The 20083-nt window shown below is 48.1% G+C and overlaps 2 protein-coding genes across 3 annotated transcripts; one reads left to right on the top strand and one right to left on the bottom strand.

Moving 5' to 3' along the window:
- The first annotated feature begins 2305 nt into the window (after positions 1 to 2305).
- TAF8 (TATA-box binding protein associated factor 8) lies at positions 2306 to 12941 on the top strand. Its single transcript, XM_063418612.1, has 8 exons — positions 2306 to 2377; positions 3993 to 4149; positions 5112 to 5210; positions 5432 to 5494; positions 6742 to 6866; positions 8075 to 8222; positions 8916 to 9058; positions 10697 to 12941. Exons 1-8 carry the CDS (start codon positions 2318 to 2320, stop codon positions 10838 to 10840), a joined length of 939 nt encoding a protein of 312 aa, XP_063274682.1. The 5' UTR covers positions 2306 to 2317; the 3' UTR covers positions 10841 to 12941.
- On the bottom strand, positions 12407 to 19864 carry CIMAP3 (ciliary microtubule associated protein 3). Of its 2 annotated transcripts, none has more exons than XM_063418638.1 (6): positions 19637 to 19864; positions 18662 to 18804; positions 17628 to 17726; positions 16587 to 16720; positions 16043 to 16169; positions 12407 to 12679 (listed from the first exon to the last, which is right to left on the bottom strand). In XM_063418638.1, exons 1-6 carry the CDS (start codon positions 19653 to 19655, stop codon positions 12590 to 12592), a joined length of 612 nt encoding a protein of 203 aa, XP_063274708.1. In that variant the 5' UTR covers positions 19656 to 19864; the 3' UTR covers positions 12407 to 12589. The 2 variants fall into 2 exon arrangements, with proteins under 2 accessions (XP_063274708.1, XP_063274709.1); XM_063418639.1 differs by having other exon boundaries at positions 12407 to 14538; positions 19637 to 19861.
- Positions 19865 to 20083: the final 219 nt, after the last annotated feature.

The following is a 20083-nucleotide window of genomic DNA, read 5'->3' as shown; positions in this document are numbered from 1 at the left end:
GGGAAAATGGAATTTAAATTCCCAGTGGGAGTGTGCTCATGAAATAGGGATGGACACAAGGGTTCCCAGCAGGGTTTTGCTTCTAAATTCTGTCCCTTTCAAATTGGATTCATGGAGTCATAAAATCATGGAATTTTGGGGGTTGGAAAATCCCTCTGGGATCATCGAGTCCGAGCTGTGCCCGGTGCCCGCCCTGAGCACTCAGTGCCACCTCCAGGATGGGCACTCCAAACCTCCCCGGGCACTTCCAAGGCCTGAGCGCCCTTTCCATGAGGAAATTCCTGCTGCTGCCACCCTGAGCCTGCCCTGGCACAGCCTGAGGCCGTTCCCTCTCCTCCTGTCCCTGTGCCCTGGGATGAGATCCCAAATCCCCCCCGGCTGCCCCCTCCTGTCAGGAGCTGTGCAGAGCCAGAAATTCCCCCTGAGCCTCCTTTTCTCCAGGCTGAGCCCCTTCCCAGCTCCCTCAGGATCCTCCAGACCCTTCCCAGCTCCCTCAGGATCCTCCAGACCCTTCCTCAGCTCCCTCAGGATCCTCCAGACCCTTCCCCAGCTCCCTCAGGATCCTCCAGACCCTTCCCAGCTCCCTCAGAACCCTCCAGACCCTTCCCCAGGACCCTCAGGATCCTCCAGACCCTTCCCCAGCTCCCCCAGGATCCTCCAGACCCTTCCCCAGCTCCCCTGGGATCCTCCAGACCCTTCCCAGCTCCCTCAGGACCCTCCAGACCCTTCCCCAGCTCCCTCAGGACCCTCCAGACCCTTCCCAGCTCCCTCAGGATCCTCCAGACCCTTCCCCAGCTCCCTCAGGACACTCCAGACCCTTCCCCAGCTCCCCTGGGATCCTCCAGACCCTTCCCCAGCTCCCTCAGGATCCTCCAGACCCTTCCCCAGCTCCCTCAGGATCCTCCAGACCCTTCCCACACGCTCTAGCCCCAAAATGTCCCTCTTGTGAGGACACAGAATTCCAGGTGCTCCCAGCTCCCAGTGACATTCCTGGACATTCAGCAAGGGCTGCCTCGTGCTGGTCCCTCCTGTCCCAGCTGCTCCCAAAGCCCTGCAGAGCCTCTGGACCCCTGGCAGTGTCCAAGGCCGGGCTGGACGAGGCTTGGAGCCCCCTGGGATGGTGGGAGCTGTCCCTGCCCGTGGCAGGATGAGCTTTAAGGTCCTTTCCCACCCAAACCAGTCTGGGATTGGTCGTTTCCATTCCGAAACCAGTCTAGGAACAGCTCTCCATGCCCCGAGCCCACGCTGGGCTGACCCTGGTGTCCCCCAGGCCTGGCACACACACACAGAGCCCTGCTCAGGTGACAGTGACAGTGCCAGCTCAGCTTGGCAGAACACCAGGGAACATCCCAAGGAACATCCCAAGGAACATCCAAATCCTTGGCACAACCCTGCTGTCCCCAAGCACGAGATTGTCACACACTGAAACCACTTTTCCTCCTACCTTTGCTGCTCCAGAACATTCCATTCCTTGAGCCTGGAACCATCCCTGTGCCTCCTCATCCCGCTGCTTTTCCAGGAATTTTGCTGCTCCTGCAGGTGAAACCAGCAGCGTGTGGGAGCCGTGTTTCCACCCAGCCCCAAGACCTTTAATTCCAGCTGTTGTTTACATCGCTCTGCCCCCTCTCTGACACTCAGCAATTGGTTCTCAGAGGTTCTGCCTGTCCCACACGTGGGCACGAGCAGGAAGCCAGGGCTGGGAGCTGCAGCCTGGTGGTTTCCTGTTCTGAACACCTTGGGGACAGCTCAGGGTACAACAGGAAACCCTCGAGGTTTCCATGGTTACAGAGCTTTTTGAGGGGTTTTAATGAATTGTTTCCAAGTGGGAAGTGTCACACGCGCGGTGCTGTGACAGGAGGTTTGAGTCTGGGCTCGAAATTGGGATAAATCATAATTATCTCAAATCAGGATGTTCTTTGAGGTCAGGTCTTTGTGCACTTTCGAGCCTAATCAGCAAGAAAGGAGAGTTAATCAGCAGAGCAGGCAAAGGGTCATCAAGGACATCCCGGAATTAATGAGCTCCAGGGATGTCACAAATCAGGACGTCAATGGAGACTTTGCCGACTTGGCAAAATCCTCGCGGTCCGTGCGTCCTGCGGAACCCCAGAACGGTTTGGGATGGACGGGACCGTAAATCTCATCTCGTTCCACCCCCTCGGGATCCAGATGTGCGAGGGAGGTGGGTGCGGGTGCGCGGATCCAGATGTTGCCCCTCCTCCGCACTACAACTCCCACAATGCTCCGCGCTCCGCTCCACCTGCACTACAACTCCCATGATACCCCGCGCTTCCGCCCACCGCCCCGCCGCACCTGGCGCATGCGCACAGCTCCATATGGCTCCAAGATGGCTGACACAGCGTCCGGGGGCTCGGGCACGGTAACGGCGCCTAATCCCCGGGGCGCAGGGCCGCAAGGGCAGGTCCCCGGCGGGGCCGGGCGAGGCGGCAGCGCCCGATCCCTCCGGGGCGCGGAGGCGGCCGCGGGCAGGCCGCGGAGCGCGGAGGCGGCGGGAGGAGAGAGGGAGGCGCTGATTGGCTGGAGGGCCGGAGGGGAGGCGGGGTTTGATTGGCTGAGGATGGTGCGCTCCAATTGGCTGGCGGGGGCGGGGCGGGGCGTGCGGGGTGGTCCTTAAAGGGGCCGCGTCCCAAAAGTGGCTGGAGAGGTTCTATTAGGACACGTGTGTAAATATATGTGCATGGGTATATATATAGATATAAATATATATATATATATACATGCCCATGTGTGTATGAGTGTGTAGGGTGCATGTGTGTGTGTGTGCCTGTGTTCCTGCTCTGTGACCCTTCCCATGAGCTGCTCCCAAACTTTTCCAATCCTTGCTCAGTGTCCTTTCCCAGTCCCTGCCTCGTGTTCCTTCTGCCTGCTCTGGGACCCTTCCCATTACCTGTTCCCAGACCCTTCCCAATCCCTGCTCCCAGACTCTTCCACCTGCTCCCACACCCGTTCCATTACCTGTTCCCAGACCCTTCCCAGTCCCTGCTCCATGTTCCTTCCACCTGCTCTGTGACCCTTCCCACTCCCTGCTCCCAAACCCTTCCATTACCTGCCCCCTGCCCCATCCCATCTGTGGATCCCATCCAATGGAGCCCATCCCATGGATCCCATCCCCCCCCATGGATCCCATCCCATCCCATGGAGCCCATCCAGTGGATCCCCTCCCATCCCACGGATCCCATCCCATCCCACGGATCCCATCTCATCCAATGGATCCCATCCCATCCCATGGATCCCATCTCATCCCATGGAGCCCATCCCATGGAACCCATCCTATCCCATAGATCCCATCCCATCCCATCCCATCCCATCCCATCCCATCCCATCCCATCCCATCCCATCCCATCCCATCCCATCCCATCCCATCCCATCCCATCCCATGGAGTCCATCTTATCCCATGGAGCCCATCCCATGGATCTCATCCCATCCCATGGATCCCATCTCATCCCATGGATCCCATGGATCCCATGGATCCCATCTCATCCCATGGATCCCATCCCATGGATCCCATCTCATCCCATTGAGCCCATCCCATCCCATAGATCCCATCCCATCCCATCCCACGGATCCCATCTCATCCCATGGATCCCATCTCATCCCATGGATCCCATCCCATCCCATGGATCCCATCTCATCCCATCCCATGGATCCCATCTCATCCCATAGATCCCATCCCATCCCACGGATCCCATCTCATCCCATGGATCCCATCTCATCCCATGGATCCCATCTCATCCCATGGAGTCCATCCAATGGATCCCATCCCATCCCATGGATCCCATGGATCCCATGGATCCCATGGATCCCATCCCATCCCATCCCATCCCATCCCATCCCATCCCATCCCATCCCATCCCATCCCATCCCACCCCACCCCACCCCACCCCTCTCCCGTGTCCCCTCCGCGTGCTCCCCTCTCCCGGGGATCCCCGCCCTCCTCTCCCGCTCTCCTGACGCCGCATTCCCGGGATTCCAGCGGGCGGGCAGCAAGCAGGCGGGCACCCCTGCGGACAATTACCACCTGGCCCGGCGCCGGACGCTGCAGGTGGTGGTCAGCTCGCTGCTGACCGAGGCCGGCTTCGAGAGCGCCGAGAAAGCCGCGGTGGAGACGCTCACCGAGATGATCCAGAGCTGTGAGTGCTTTGGAAAGGCAGGGAAAGCCAGAGCTTCCCTTGGAATGGAGAATGTGAAACCCCCTCCCCTCCAAATTGGTGTAATTTTGCAGTTAAGGGGATTTTAGGCAAAGATGTGGGGATAGGAATGACAGTTATTTACTAGGATATTAAAAATACAAATACAGTAGTACAAAATAAATCCAAGTAAACAAAAAAATCCTGGAAACGCTGACAGAGTCAGAACACGGCCTGAGCCCTGCTGGTCAGGGTGTTGGGATCAGCCCAGTCAGGCCCTCCTGCAGGGACAGGGGTGGTTCTGTTGGAGCAGAGAGGATCCTGCAGAAGGGTCCAGGGGAGGTGGGATGGGTCTGGTTTTCCTCTGGGAATGCAGAGCACACAGGCTGTGCTGGGTTCTGAATGCCAGGGTTTATCCAGGTAGGAATGCTTGGGAACAGGCTGTGCTGGTGTTCCAAATCTCAGATTTTATCCATATGAGAATGCAGTGCACACAGGCTCTCCTGGTGTTCCAAATCCCAGGTTTTATCCATGTGGGAATGCAGAGCACACAGGCTGTGCTGGGTTCTGAATCCCAGGGTTTATCCATGTAGGAATGCTTGGGAACAGGCTCTCCTGGTGTTCCAAATCTCAGATTTGATCCATATGGGAATGCAGTACAGACAGGCTGTGCTGGTGTTCCAAATCCCAGATTTTATCCATGTAGGAATTCTTGGGAACAGGCTCTCCTGGTGTTCCAAATCTCAGATTTTATCCATGTAGGAATTCTTGGGAACAGGCTCTCCTGGTGTTCCAAATCTCAGATTTTATCCATGTAGGAATTCTTGGGAACAGGCTCTCCTGGTGTTCCAAATCCCAGGGGTTATCTTTCATTCCTTGCTAAATTTGTTAAGAATTCCCATCCCTGGAGCTGACCCGGCCGTGGGCACTGTGAGAATTAAATCCGTGGTGGTTTTATCCCGCAGATATTTCGGAAATTGGGAGGAGTGCCAAGTCCTACTGCGAGCACACAGCCAGGACCCAGCCCACGCTCTCGGACATCGTGGTGACCCTCGTGGAAATGGGTGAGCTGCTCCCTCTTCCCACCTTTGGATTGGGAAATCCCCCCCCAAAATCTGGGATTCAGGCATATGGACACACACAGGTCGTGGTTTTCCATGATCCTTCCCATTCACAATCCGTGGTCCATCCCATTTTTGTTTAAATTGGAAAAATCCTGCAGGGAGGGGAGTTTTGACAGGCTGAATTCGTGGAGTGATTCCTGCTTTCCTCTTTTGTGTTCCAGGGTTCAACGTGGAGACTCTTCCCGCCTATGCCAAGCGCTCCCAGAGGATGGTGATCACTGCCCGTACGTGGGGAGCCTTTCCTGGGAGCTGGGAATGGCCTGGAATTCTGCTGCTTCCAGGGAGCTCCTCATGAGCCAGGACAATCCCGGGAATTCGGGGCTCCTCTGGTGACACCACTGGAGGAGAAGGGAGAACCCTCAGGGTGGTTTTGTTGGCAGGACAGAGGGGTCAAGGGATGATTTTCCCTTCTGGAATGCCAATCCCGAGGTTATGGGATGTGCTCCGTGCCTTGGATGGGGACAGGGGTGGGGTCACAGATTTGGGGGGACCCTGGGCTGGAGAGTTCCTGTGTTTTCCCTCATTGATTCCTACATTTTCCCTCATTGATTCCTGCATTTTCCCTCATTGATTCCTGCGTTTTCTCTGATTGATTTCTGTGTTTTCCCTGATTGATTCCTGTGTTTTCCCTGATTGATTCCTGTGTTTTCCCTGATTGATTTCTGTGTTTTCCCTCATTGATTCCTGCGTTTTCCCTGATTGATTCCTGTGTTTTCCCTGATTGATTTCTGTGTTTTCCCTCATTGATTCCTGCGTTTTCCCTGATCGATTCCTGCGTTTTCCCTGATTGATTTCTGCGTTTTCCCTGATTGATTCCCGCATTTTCCCTCATTGATTCCTGCGTTTTCCCTGATTGCGTTTTCCCTGATTGCGTTTTCCCTGATTGCGTTTTTCCTGATTGATTCCCACGTTTTCCCTGATTGATTCCTGTGTTTTCCCTGATTGATTCCTGTGTTTTCCCTGATTGATTCCCACGTTTTCCCTGATTGATTCCTGTGTTTTCCCTGATGGATTCCCACGTTTTCCCTGACTGATTCCTGTGTTTTCCCTGATTGATTCCTGTGTTTTCCCTCATTGATTCCTGTGTTTTCCCTGATGGATTCCTGTGTTTTCTCTCATTGATTCCTGTGTTTTCCCTGACTGATTCCTGTGTTTTCCCTCATTGATTCCTGCGTTTTCCCTCATTGATTCCCGCGTTTTCCCTGATTGATTCCCGCGTTTTCCCTCATTGATTCCTGTGTTTTCCCTGATTGATTCCCGTATTTTCCCTCATTGATTTCTGCGTTTTTCCTCATTGATTCCTGCATTTTCCCTCATTGATTCCTGCGTTTTCCCTGATTGATTCCTGTTTTCTTCATTGATTCCTGCATTTTCCCTCATTGATTCCCGCGTTTTCCCTGACTGATTCCCACATTTTCCCTCATTGATTCCCACGTTTTCCCTGATTGATTCCCGCGTTTTCCCACGGCAGCTCCGGTGACAAACCAGCCCGTGACCCCCAAAGCCCTGACAGCCGGGCAGAACAAGCCTCACCCACCCCACATTCCCGGCCATTTCCCGGAGTTCCCAGATCCTCACACCTACATCAAGACTCCGGTGAGTGACAACAGCATTCTGCTGTTTGGGATCTGTTTGAATTCCAGGAGTGGGGTGGCTTTACTGCAGTGCTGCTGCCATTTATCCCAAATATTTCTCCTGAGTTAATACATTCCTTCTTTGTGGGTTGTGGACATCCCTTGCCATCCAGCAATCAGCCAGAATCCCTGGATTTCTGTCTGATTTTTGTGCTGGTTGGGATCTGTTTGAAGTCCAGAACCCCAGGAGTGGTGTTTTGTTACTGCAGTGCTGTTGCTATTTATTCAATATATTGTTTTTCCTGGCTTCAAATATTCCTTGTTTGTGGGTTATGGACATCCCTTGGGATGGGATCCTTCCCAGTACCTGCTCCCAGAACTTTCCCAGTTCAGAATCTTGGCCCATCCCATTTTCCACTCTCTGGCCCATCCCATTACCTGCTCCGAGACCATTCCTAGTTCAAGATCTCTTCCCAGTTCAGAATCCCTGGTCCGTCCCTTTATTCACTCCCTGTCCCATCCCTTTATCCATTCCCTGTCCCATCCTTTTTTCCACTCTCTGTCCCATCCCTTTATCCACTCCCAATCCCATCCCATTTTCCACTCCCTGTCCCATCCCTTTATCCACTCCCTGTCCCATCCCATTTTCCACTCCCTGTCCCATCCCTTTATCCACTCCCTGGTCCATCCCATTACCCTCTCCCAGACCATTCCCAGTTCAGGATCTCTTCCCAGTTCAGAATCCTGGCCTATCCCATTTTCCACTCCCTGTCCCATCCCATTTTCCACTCCCTGTCCCATCCCTTTATCCACTCCCTGTCCCATCCCATTACCCGCTCCCAGACCATTCCCAGTTCAGGATCTCTTCCCAGTTCAGAATCCCTGTCCCACCCCTTTATCCATTCCCAGTCCCATCCCATTTTCCATTCCCTGGCCCATCCCTTTATCCATTCCCAGTCCCATCCCTTTATCCATTCCCAGTCCCATCCCATTTTCCATTCCCAGTCCCATCCCATTTTCCATTCCCTGTCCCATCCCTTTATCCACTCCCAATCCCATCCCATTATCCACACCCACACCCTTCCCAGCGCAGACTCCCTGGATTTCTTCCTGCTGCACCCCTGTAACTCTCCAAACCCCCTTGGCCGCTGAAGAGCAGCGCCTGCAGCTCCTCCATGCCTGGAATATTTGGAAGTGGAGCTGCTCCATCCCTTTCCTTCCCTGCCCCAGACCTACCGGGAGCCGGTGTCCGACTACCAGGTGCTGCGGGAGAAGGCGGCGTCGCAGCGGAGGGACGTGGAAAGGGCCCTCACCCGCTTCATGGCCAAGACAGGAGAGACCCAGAGCCTCTTCAAGGATGATGTCAGCACATTCCCACGTCAGTCATTCCAGCTTTTTGTGTCCCTTTAGGGTTTGGGAATTGTCCCGTGGTGTTTGTCCCGCTGATGCATCAGAAGGTTGGGAAAGGAGGGATTTGGGTGTTAACACGGGGAGGAAAAGCAGAAAGCAGCTCCTAAACTCACTTTTTTCCTTTTTTTCTCCTGGTGGAGAAGACCTAAACCCAAATCTCATCCCAATTCTGTAACCCCAGCAAGGAATTTCTTTTCCCTGACATTTTCCTGCTGCTGGAAATGTTCCTGTCTCTCTGCCTGCAGAGGAGAATTCCCACTTTTCCACAGCTCGCTGGCAGCACATTTAAGAGAAATGTTTCTGTCTCTCTGCCTGCAGAGCAGTGAGGAGAATTCCCACTTTTCCACAGCTCGCTGGTAGCACAGCTTCACTTAAGAGGAACCCAACTTCCCAGATAATTGGGATTTTATGGTGGAGCTCAGGAAGGATTTGTTGTGTTGGAACACTGCTGTGTCCTTGGCTGGAAACATAAAGAGATTCAGAAAATTGGCAAGAAGACACTGCCATCTTTTAGGGATCAGGATTTCCTCCCTGATCCTTGGGAACAGCAGGAAAAGGAAATGAGTCCAAACCAAGAACCAGTGAAATGTTTGATCTCTGTAACTTTGTCCTTAATTCCTGAGGGGAATTTCTGACTGTCTCCTCTTTGCCCTGATGCCAGTGATTGCTGCCAGGCCTTTCACCGTGCCCTACCTGACAGCTCTGCTCCCCTCCGAGCTGGAAATGCAGCAGATGGAGGAGACGGATTCCTCGGAGCAGGACGAGCAGACGGACACCGAGAACCTCCCGCTGCACATGGGCACGGTAGGGCCACCCTGGGGGGCTCCTGGGGGACATTCCTGCAGCTGGGAAACCTGGAGCTGCCTCCTGGGGAATGGGAAATGGAATTGAACTTTGTCAGGGTTCTCCAGCTCAGAAAACCTGGCTCTGTTTCCTGGGAAATGGGAAGTGGAACCGAACATTGTCCTGGGTCTTGAGCTTGGAAAACCTGGCTCTGTTTCTTGGGAAATGGGAAATGGAACTCGACAGTGTCAGGATTCTCCAGCTTGGAAAACCTGGTTCTCTTTCCTGGGAAATGGAAGTCAACATTGTCAGGGTTCTCCAGCTTGGAAAATATGTTTCTGTTTCCTGGGAAATGGGAAATGGAAGTGAACATTGTCATGGTTCTTGAGCTTGGAATTCTGGCTCTGTTTCTTGGAAAATGGGAAATGGAACTCGACATTGTCAGGGTTCTCCAGCTTGGAAAACCTGACTCTTGTTTCTTGGGAAATGGGTCTAAACACTGTCCTGGTTCTTCAGCTTGGAATTCTGGCTCTGTCTTTGGGGAAATGGGAAATGGAACTGAACTTTGTCATAGTTCTTGAGATTGGAATTCTGGCTCTGTTTCCTGGGAATTGGGAAATGGAACTCAACATTGTCAGGGTTCTCCAGCTTGGAAAACCTGGCTTTGTCTCTTGGAAAATGGGAAATAGAACATTTCTTGGGAAATGGGTATAAACATTGTCATGGTTCTTCAACTTGGAATTCTGGCTCTGCCTCCTGGGAAATGGGAAATGGAACTGAACTTTGTCCTGGTTCTTCACCTTGGAAAACTTGGCTTTGTCTCTTGGAAAATGGGAAATAGAACTGAACATTTGTCAGGGCTCCCCTGCTTGGAAAACCTGGCTCTGTTTCCTGGGAAATGGGTCTAAACGTTGTCCTGGTTCTTCAACTTGGAATTCTGGCTCTGTCTCTGGGGAAATGGGAGATGGAGCTAAATATTGCCAGGGTTCTCCAGCTTGGAAAACGTGGCTCTGTTTCCTGGGAAACGGAACTGAACGTTGTCAGGGTTCTCCAGCTTGGAATTCTGGCTGTGTCTCCTGGAAAATGAGCAGAGTGGGTGGGAAAAGACAATTTAATGTTGTTGTGGTTGTTCAGTTTAGGAAACCTGGCTTTGTCTCGTGGGAAATGGGAAATAGAACTGGGCATTCCCAGGGTTCTTGAGCTTGCAAAACCTGGCTTTGTCTCCTAGGAAATGGGAGATGGATCTAAACACTGTCCTGGTTCTTCAGCTCCCTGCAGAGTTCAGTGTAGAACGAGGCTGGAGCAGGAGCTTTCAGTAAATCCTGAATTTCAGTGGCAGGGAAGAGGCTTCTCCTTGGATCCCACGGTTTCCCAAGGGATTTTCCTGTCACAAACCAGGAGCCCTGGCTTTTAATGCAGCTCCTCGTGTGCTTGGCAGTTCATTATCCCTCCTGCCCACAGATTCTTGGAATCCTGGAGTGGTTTGGGGTGAGAGGGACCATAAAAACCTTGTCCCATGGGCAGGGACACCTTTCCCTATCCCAGGTTTCTCCAGCCTGGCCTCAGACACCTCCAGGGATGCGGCAGCCACGGATTTTGTGGGTAGAAGGATTCCTAAGCCTGACTTTGGTTTTTTATGGTTGTTTTTGGCTGTGGCAGGACGATGCAGGACCTGAGAAGGAGAACACCTCGGTGCTGCAGCAGAACAGCTCCCTGGCAGGCAGCAGGAACGGGGAGGAGAACGTCATCGACAACCCCTACCTGCGGCCCGTGAAGAAACCCAAAATCCGCAGGAAGAAGTGAAGGGGGCTGGAATTCCTTTGGCTGCTCCAGGAATCACACAGGGGCCAGGAGGAGGCAGCCCAGCCGAGGAAGGGTCTCTGCATGGTGAACTCCACTCCCATCCTGCTCTCCCGAGCTCCCTCTCCCCTCTGCTCACCGGGATGGGCCAGGAAAACCAGCTGGGAATCGTCTGGGGGACTTTGGTTCCTGCTGTGGGGAGGATTTATTTTCTGAAGAGCTGAGAGGGACACAGGGGTTGGATTTGGAGAACACAGGGGTTGGATTTGGAGAACACAGGGGTTGGATTTGGAGGATACAAGAGCTGGAGCTGATGGACACAGGGATTGGATTTGGATTTGGATTTGGATTTGGATTTGGATTTGGATTTGGATTTGGATTTGGATTTGAATTTGGATTTGGATTTGGATTTGGATTTGGATTTGGATTTGGATTTGGATTTGGATTTGGATTTGGATTTGGATTTGGATTTGGATTTGGATTTGGATTTGGATTTGGATTTGGATTTGGATTTGGATTTGGATTTGGATTTGGATAACACAGGAGCTGGAGCTGACAGACACAGGGATTGGATTTGGATTTGGATTTGGATTTGGATAACACAGGAGCTGGAGCTGACAGACACAGGGATTGGATTTGGATTTGGATTTGGATTTGGATTTGGATTTGGATTTGGATTTGGATTTGGATTTGGATTTGGATTTGGATTTGGATTTGGATAACACAGGAGCTGGAGCTGACAGACACAGGGATTGGATTTGGATTTGGATTTGGATTTGGATTTGGATTTGGATTTGGATTTGGATTTGGATTTGGATCTGGGTTTGGATTTGGATCTGGATCTGGATCTGGATTTGGATTTGGATCTGGGTTTGGATTTGGATTTGGATTTGGATTTGGATTTGGATTTGGATTTGGATTTGGATCTGGATCTGGATCTGGATTTGGATCTGGATTTGGATTTGGAGAGCACAGGAGCTGGAGCTGACAGACACAGGGAGTGGATTTGGATTTGGATTTGGATTTGGATTTGGATTTGGATTTGGATCTGGATTTGGATCTGGATTTGGATTTGGATTTGGATTTGGATTTGGATTTGGATTTGGATTTGGATTTGGATTTGGATTTGGATTTGGATTTGGATTTGGAGGACACAGGGATTTTCCTGCTCCCACATCCCACCAGAACACACTGGTGTGTCTGGAGGCTGGAAAAAGAACTTCCACCAACCCTTAAATCCAAGGAATGTGTATTCACAAAGAAACCTCCCCGGGAGGTTCCTCCTTTCGCATTCTTGGCAAGGAAAAAGCAAACAAATCTTTTCTTTTATAACCTGAAGGTTTTTGGTGTGCTGGTAAAGGAGTGTCCCAGAGCCCCAAGGACATTTTATTCCCATTTTGCAGCTGCACTGGGCACTGAAAACCTCTCAAGTGTGGTGGTTTTTACCCTGTCACGGCTGCTTCAGGCTCCTTTTCAGTTTATTGTTGTTTTCCACACAGCTCAAGTCCTTGGAGAGCTCCCTCCTCCCCCAGTTGAAAATGGAACAAAGCTGTGCTTTTATCATCAAAATTTGATTTTTTTTTTTTTTTGCTGCTTTATTTTCTTTATTTTTATACCAATGTTGGCATTATTGGTTGGTTCTGCAGGGCTTTGCTTTCATTTTCCTTCAGCATTTTCTTAGGTAAAATATGGGTTAAATGTCCATCAGAAAAAGCTCCTGTGGTTTGATCCAATCTCCCAAGAATTCCAAGTTCACCTCCATGCAGTTAAAAGGATCCTCCCTCTTCCCCCATCACCCAGAGAGGATGAAAATAAAAAGAAGTTTTTGTATTCAATCATCTCCTGCCAAAAAAATACGAAATTAAACCTCAAACCTCCCCTTGTGTGTGCCCCTGTCACTTCTGCTGGTGCCTTGCTTGTACAGAATGACAAATGTACAGACACACCCTGTATATGTTTGTATATATCCCAAAATTTTATCTTTTTTTAACTTTGTTTTTTTTCTGCAGGGAGAAAAATCCCTTGCTGGGTAGGGGAAAAAAAAAAGTGGAATGAAATTTGTGGGTTTTATGTTCATAATAAAAGAAATTTTATCTCCTTACGAGCAATTTGTAATTTTTATGTTCATAATAAAAGAAATTTTATCTCCTATGAGCAAAACAGAGTCCTTCACGTTTCAGGAGTGGGAAAATGCCTCACACATCACTTTTTTTCTGGTTAGAAAGAATTAGGTGGAGGTGAACCATGGTGGCAGCCAGGAATACAAAAGTGAACTTTAAACACTTAAAAAACCTCTTTAAACACTTTAAAAAACACTTTAAAACTCCAATTTTTAGGACAGGAAAAATTCCAGGGAGCCAAATCTTGCTTCAAAATCTTGCACAAAAAAGGGACAGCAGGGACTCAAAAAGTCAGGCTGGGAGCAGCTGGGAGAGCTCCTGAAAGTGGGAATTGGACAAATAAATTTTAGGTTTTATGGCTAAAATTGGGCTGCAGGTGAAATTTGCTAGAGAAACAGGTTAAAAAAAAAAGAAAAGCAGGAAATTGGAAATTTTGTCTCTCCAAGATCTCTCTGGGATTGGGATCAGACACATCCGTGTGTGGGAGGGTTTGGAAACACAAAAATCCAATTTCTGAGGGGGAAACAGCTGCCCCCAACACCAGGAACTTTCTGTTTCAGGCCACGTTTATTTTTGGTGCCAGATTCTCAGTTTCAAGCATTTTTCTTGTGCCTTACTTGAGAATATTTTTTATTTCAGCAGGGAGGGACCCAAAATGCAAAACCCCCCCCTGGTGAGGCCTGGTGGGGCCTGGCCCAACCCGGCCTCTCCCCTCAGGTGATTTCAGGGTGTTATTTTTGAGCATAAAACATTAAAAACTCTCCAAAACACCTCAATATTCCTCATTTTTCCTCAGGTTTTGGAGGAACCCCCTAGGCTGGCCTGGATATGAGGAGAAATTTGGGGAGGAACACGAGGAAAAGCTGAGGGGAAAATGGGAATTGTTCAATCCCTGATAAAATGAAGGAGCTGCCCTTTAGCTGCAGATTTTTGGCTTTTTTTCTGCTTTGGGAAATGCTGGATTTTGAGGGAAAAATGAGAAAATCCATGGAAAAATGGGGTTTTTTTGAGCTGAGAGGGGCCTGGGGTTGTGGTTTCCAAGCCCCTCAAGGCGCTCGCTCCCTGTGAAAAATTCACATTGTGTGGCTCTACACAGATATTTACTATTTGTAATCTGCTAGGTAGAAAAGTTATGCTGTATTAACATTAGAATAATATAATGAATGGAGTTTTGTAATTAAGAATATATGGATATTATTTTACTTCATTTTATTATTTTATTAGGATTTTTTATCTTTAATTTTGTACTTCTATTATCTTTTTTATTCTCTTATTTATCTTTAATTTTTGTACTTTAATTTTGATTTTACTTCCTTCGTTTCAAATACTTTTAAACCATCTTCAATACATTTAAAATATATTGAAATGTTTTAAAGCATCTTCAAACTATTTTAAAACAAATTCCGGAGTTGATTTTCAAATATTTGATTTATTAATTTATTAATTAATTTAATATTAATTTATTAATTTATTGATTTGGTGGTGTCTCCAAAGGATGGAAGATGTGGCTCCTCAGCTGTGGTACAACTTCAGATACGCCTCCCTGCCCTGATTTTTCTGCAATTTTTTATCCATAGTCATCTAAAAAAAACCAATTTTTCATTAATAACATGAATAACATTTAACATGAATAACATAATAACATTTCTGGAGTGAAAACGCTCCAGAAAAGGAAAGGGTGAGACCTAAACCTGTGATTTAAATGAGATTTTCTTTCCCTTTGGGGGTGGAAACTTCCAGAGGAAAATTCTGAATAAAAAGGGTTTTTTTGGAAGGGTTTTTGCAAGCAGGCTTTTTCTGAGGGAAAAATCACTTCAGGTAAGGATACCAAAAAACTGTGCAAATGTGAAGCAAAAAGGAAATTTCCTCTGTTAGCAGCAGCAGAGGATAACAAAACAATGAAAATGGGAAGTGAAAAGGATTTTTTTTTGTCTCAGAAGCATTGAGGCAGGAGAGGATAACAAAACATGGGGGAAATGGGGAAATAAAAAGGAAATTTCCTCTCTCAGAGGCAGGAGATGATAGCAAAACACAAAGCAAATAGGAAGTCAAAAGGAATTTTTCAGAAGCAAGAAAGGACAATAAAACAGTGAAAATATGAAGTGAAAAGGAAATTTCCTATCTCAGAAGCAGGAAAGGACAATAAAACAGTGAAAATATGAAGTGAAAAGGGAATTTTCCTCTCTCAGAAGCAGGAGATGATAACAAAACAGTGAAAATGGGAAGTAAAAAGGGAATTTCCTCTCAGAAGCAGGAGAGGACAGCAAAACAGTGAAAATATGAAGTAAAAAGGAAATTTCCTCTCTCCAAAGCAGGAGATGATAACAAAACAGTGAAAATGGGAAATGAAAAGGAAATTTCCTCTCTCAGAAGCAGGAAAGGACAACAAAGCATTGAAAATATGAAGTGAAAAGGAAATTTCCTCTCTCCAAAGCAGGAGAGGACAACAAAACAGTGGAAATTGAAAGTGAAAAGGGAATTTCCTCTCTCAGAAGCAGGAAAGGACAATAAAAGAGTGAAAATATGAAGTGAAAAGGAAATTTCCTCTCTCAGAAGCAGGAGAGGACAATAAAACAGTGAAAATATGAAGTGAAAAGGAAATTTCCTCTCTCCAAAGCAGGAGAGGATAACAAAACAGTGGAAATTGAAAGTGAAAAGGGAATTTCCTCTCTCAGAAGCAGGAAATGATAACAAAACACCGACAATATGACGTGAAAAGGAAATTTCTTCTCTCAGAAGCAGGAGAGGATAACAAATCTGTGAAAATATGAAGTAAAAAGGAAATTTCCTCTCTCTGAAGCAAGAGAGGATAACAAAACTGTGAAAATATGAAATGAAAAGGGAATTTCCTCTCTCAGAAGCAGGAAAGGACAATAAAAGAGTGAAAATATGAAGTGAAAAGGAATTTCCTCTCTCCAAAGCAGGAGAGGATAACAAAACACAGAAAATATGAAATGAAAAGGAAATTTTCCTCTCTCAGAAGCAGGAGAGGACAACAAAACACAGAAAATATGAAATGAAAAGGAAATTTTCCTCTCTCAGATGCTTTGATTCAGGAATAAAATCCCCTCATCCCCATCCTCACCTTCTGGACCTGCATCTTCACCATCCTCTTGGGCAGTGCTGCCACTGCATCCCAGTCTGGAGCCCCAAATTTCATCGGCCAGGTGACTCTTCTGCCTGAAGGTTGCTCTATGTCGTAAGTTCCAGGCCTAAAGGGAGCAGGCATCAAGAAATCTCAATTTTGGAGCTGGTTTTGGCGTTTGTAATTCCAAAATTTACCTCCGTGGTCATGGAAAATATAAATTTTTCCTTAAGAGCAGCAGGAATGGCTCAGAAAATGAAGGTGTGAGACAACATCGAAACCTCGGGCTGGGTTTTGAAGCAGTTTTTGTTTCCAGCAGGGAAAGATCCATGGGAATTGGAAATTGGAAATTGGAAATTATCCCAGTCACTGCCCTAAGGCAAAGCCTAAAGCAGGGAGAGCTTTTTGGAAATAAAAAAATCCCTTATTTTTGGTGATAAAATCCTTTTTTTTTAGAGATCAAAAGTTTTACAGGGAACTCCATCCCCACCTCCCATCTGTGCATTTCTCCTCGTGCTTATTATGAAAAAAGGATTTAAATTACCCAGGGAATAAATCCTTATCCAGAAGCCTGGTTGGGAATCGTGGGCTGCTGGAGGAAAAGGGAACGTGGGCAGGCTGGAACCTCCTCTCCTCCCCCAGCACGGGCTGGTACGCGGTGGGGCCGGGGGTCACCATCTGCAGGGGGAAAAAAACCTCAGGATGGAGCGTTTTTCTCAGGGTTGTTGATTCCCTGAGATTCTCCTTGGGGTTGGTGTTCCCCAAGGTGCTCAGGGTTCCCCCAGGGTTGCTGTTCCCTGGGAGTTTCCCCTGGGTTGTTGTTCCCAGAGTTAATCAGGTTTTCAGTCTTCTCTTTGCCCTGGGTGTTTCACACCAAAGCCAGAGATGACAAGTTGAGTCCAGCAGTTCGTGTTATCAAGGCTGTTTATTCTTAATTATCTCTCAGTTCTTAACGAGCTTTGCAAGGTGTCCCCAGCAGAGCAGGACACGGGGGGGACTGGGCAGATCAGAGGGTCCCGGGCTTTATGTCCTGTCTCCCTGACCCAACCACCATCCAAAATGAACTTTTTATTTACAAAATTTTACCAATACCTACTACCTATGCTAACATGTCATTTCTACTCTAAACCAATCTCTAAAATCCAACTCAGCACAAGATGGGGGACGAGAGCAAGAACAAGGAGCACAGGGGCCACTCCCCAATTCCTCCAGCTTGTCTCTTCAGCCCTATATACTAAAAATCCTAATTTCTATATTTATATTCTATAATAAACCATCCACTACTTATTTTAAATTCTTTTGGCTTGTGATTCTTTCTGCATGTGAGTGTTCACTGCCATGGCAGGGATCAGAGTCAGTGTCCTCCTGGGATCTGTGTGGGTCTGACTGAGCCCCCTGTAGAGACCCCAGACCCCCTGTCCAGTCTCCAAATCTTCCAGGGCAGCCAGAGGAATATCCTGGACTCCAACACATTTTCAGCCCAAAATCCCCACATTCCAGCAGAGCCAGCCTTGCTGGGGAATATTTTTGGCAGTTTTCCCCTGTTTTTTGGCAGTTTTCCCCTCTTTTTTGGCCCTCTCCTTACCCGAGTTTTCAGCTGGAAGCGTGGGGCAGTCCTGGCGCCGATCACGTACCCCCGGCTGCTCATGGGTCGGGTGCTGATGGAGGGTTTGAAGATGTTTGCCTGCAGTTTGAAAACCAAAATTATTTATTGACGTTTTAAAGGCACCGTTTTCAGGGCAGAATTATCTGAGCAGCAAAAGTAATTCCTAATAAAGTTATTCCTAATAAAGTTATTCCTAATAATTCCCCTAATTTCTCACTGTTGCAGAGCCTCGAGGATCGGATGGGAAAGGAAATAATTCCTTTTTCCAGGTGGATGTGGGGACATCCTGCAGCCGGTTTGCAGGGCAGGAATGGCCCTTCCATGAAGGAGCCCCGAAATGTGAAAAATTCATATTGTGTGTGTGGCTCTACGCAGATATTTACTATATGTAATCTGCTAGATAGAAAAGTTATACTGTATTAACATTAAAATAATATAACGAATGTAGTTTTGTAATTAACAATAAGTTGTAGCACAATAGAAGCTGTGTATGGGTGTGATATTTTTTTGCTCAAGAAGAAAAATTCCTCAGCACAGAGATAAAACCTTCTAGTGAAGAAGAATTTATGTCCTTTTATCCACAGAACCTAACTTTTTCAAGGATGTGTACTCTCATGCATTTTTTTTAATTAACAGAAAGCTTTTGTGACAAGAAACAGCTAAAAATTACTTGTTTTACGTAAGATATGAATAGTTATAAACTGAAGGTTTAAAAAGGAAAACTTCTCTTTGTTCTGGGCCCTTCTCCCTCTAGACTTGTCTGGAAGGGAGGGGGGTCTTGGGTGGCCCGGGCGACCTTTTTTTGTTTTATTGTCTCATAAATTGTCCTACTCTAAATTGTTTAACTTTTATTATTGTATGCGTATTACTAATTTTTTTTATAGAACCATTTTTATTTTTATTCAATTTCCAAAAATCACAAAAATCAATGATTTTTGATTCCAAAAATCACAAAAATCATTGATTTTTGATTCCAAAAATAATTTATTACACGAAATGAAAGGAGAGCTCACCTGTGGCCCCAGGTAACAGCCTGGCCCCAGGGAAGGGTTCCCCCGCACCCCTGGAATTTCGATTCCCAGCCTGTCCGGGGCGAAGTAGTAGGGAAACATTTTCCTGTCTTGGGTTGTTCCAAAGGAGATTTGCTTCTCCACAGCTGGGACACAGGGAAATGCCACCGGTGGGATAAATAAAGAAAAAAAGAGAGAAAAGTAAGAAAAAGAAAAGGAAGATAAAGAAAAGAGTGACCACGTGCTGCTGTCTGCCTTCATCTCCCGGATATTCGGGAGGGATCTGCCCTTCAGCTCAGCCTATTCAAAGCCACAACGGGCTGATTTTCCCCAGCCTGAGGAAGGATTTGGGATCTGAGAAGATGGTGGGGATGCCAGGGAGGTTGTCCTGGGGTGACAGGACATTTTCATGCTTTGTATCCCAAATCGTGTTTTTTTTCCTGTTCTCATGTTCTCAGTTTGTTTTGTCTATAGCTGAGCCCCTCTCCCGGCTGTTTGCTTTTGGCTTGCTGCCAGCTTTAGGCTGCTTTGCTGGCTTTGCTCTCTTGCTTTCTGCTTTTTTTGCTTGCTTTTTGCCATTTTTCTGCTTTTGTTTTTCCCCTTCTTTCCTTCCTCCCTTCCCTGAAGACATCGGACCTGCTTCGGGCCCTGATTCGGGAACGTCAAGGGAAAACCTCCCAGAGTCTGCACCTGAGAGAAGCTTTGGCACCTCCCCAGCAGAGACTGCTCACCCTCTCTTGGACTGCTGAAAACATTTGTTGTCATCTCGGACTGTTTTTCTTGTGTTGGGCAGTGTTTTTTTTGTTGTTTCTTAATAAACAAATTTTTTCCACTTTTCCTCTGAGGAAATTCCTCCCGAACCCGGTGGTGGGGGAGGGAGTTGTGGGGATTTCCCCCTAATTTGTCCTAAACCAGGACAGAGGTGAAGGAGAAGAAAACAGAGCCCCCCTGGGTGCCCCCATCTCGCCCAGCTCTCACCTTTGTGCCCCACTGCCATCCTGCCCTGCCAGAGCTGCCCGGGATGGGCTGGGTTGTCACAGGGATGGGACAGGGGGATGGCAGCACCGGGAGGGAGCAGGGGGAGGCCGAGGATCCGGCATTTCCCTGTGGAATGCGCTGGGCTGGCTCCGGGCAGCAGCCTCGGGTTGTGATGTCAAAGCCGTGGGGATGTGGAAACAGTTCCTGCCTCGGTTTCCAAGCGGCTGCCAGGGTAGGGCAGCAAAAAATCCCTGGCTGGGATGAAATCCAAGCCCTTCCCCGAGCACGAGTGTGAACATCCTGAGAGAAGCAGGAAGCAACAAAATACTGAGGACAAAAAAAAACAACCTAAAAATACTCAGGACTAAATGAGTTGAAACAAGAAACTGCTGGGTTTGCGTGAAGCTTTATTGAATTATTCTCATTGTGTGCAATGGGATCTCCCTG

The sequence above is a fragment of the Prinia subflava genome, chromosome 23 (assembly GCF_021018805.1).
Source record: "Prinia subflava isolate CZ2003 ecotype Zambia chromosome 23, Cam_Psub_1.2, whole genome shotgun sequence".
Lineage (NCBI taxonomy): Eukaryota > Metazoa > Chordata > Aves > Passeriformes > Cisticolidae > Prinia > Prinia subflava.
Note: the sequence above shows the minus strand (reverse complement) of the source record. Positions and strands in the feature narration are given on the sequence as shown.

Excerpts from the sequence above, each read along its gene's own strand:
- TAF8 (XM_063418612.1), top strand. The coding sequence starts at position 2,318 with ATGCGCACAGCTCCATATGGCTCCAAGATGGCTGACACAGCGTCCGGG. Across the intron at positions 2,378-3,992 it reads CGTCCGGGGGCTCGGGCACG|CGGGCGGGCAGCAAGCAGGC; the intron begins GTAACGGCGCCT and ends CCGGGATTCCAG. Across the intron at positions 5,211-5,431 it reads GGTGACCCTCGTGGAAATGG|GGTTCAACGTGGAGACTCTT; the intron begins GTGAGCTGCTCC and ends TTTGTGTTCCAG.
- CIMAP3 (XM_063418638.1), bottom strand. Across the intron at positions 16,721-17,627 it reads GCTTCCAGCTGAAAACTCGG|ATGGTGACCCCCGGCCCCAC; the intron begins GTAAGGAGAGGG and ends TTCCCCCTGCAG. Across the intron at positions 12,680-16,042 it reads TGAAGATGCAGGTCCAGAAG|GAGATGATTGAATACAAAAA; the intron begins GTGAGGATGGGG and ends TTTTTTTGGCAG.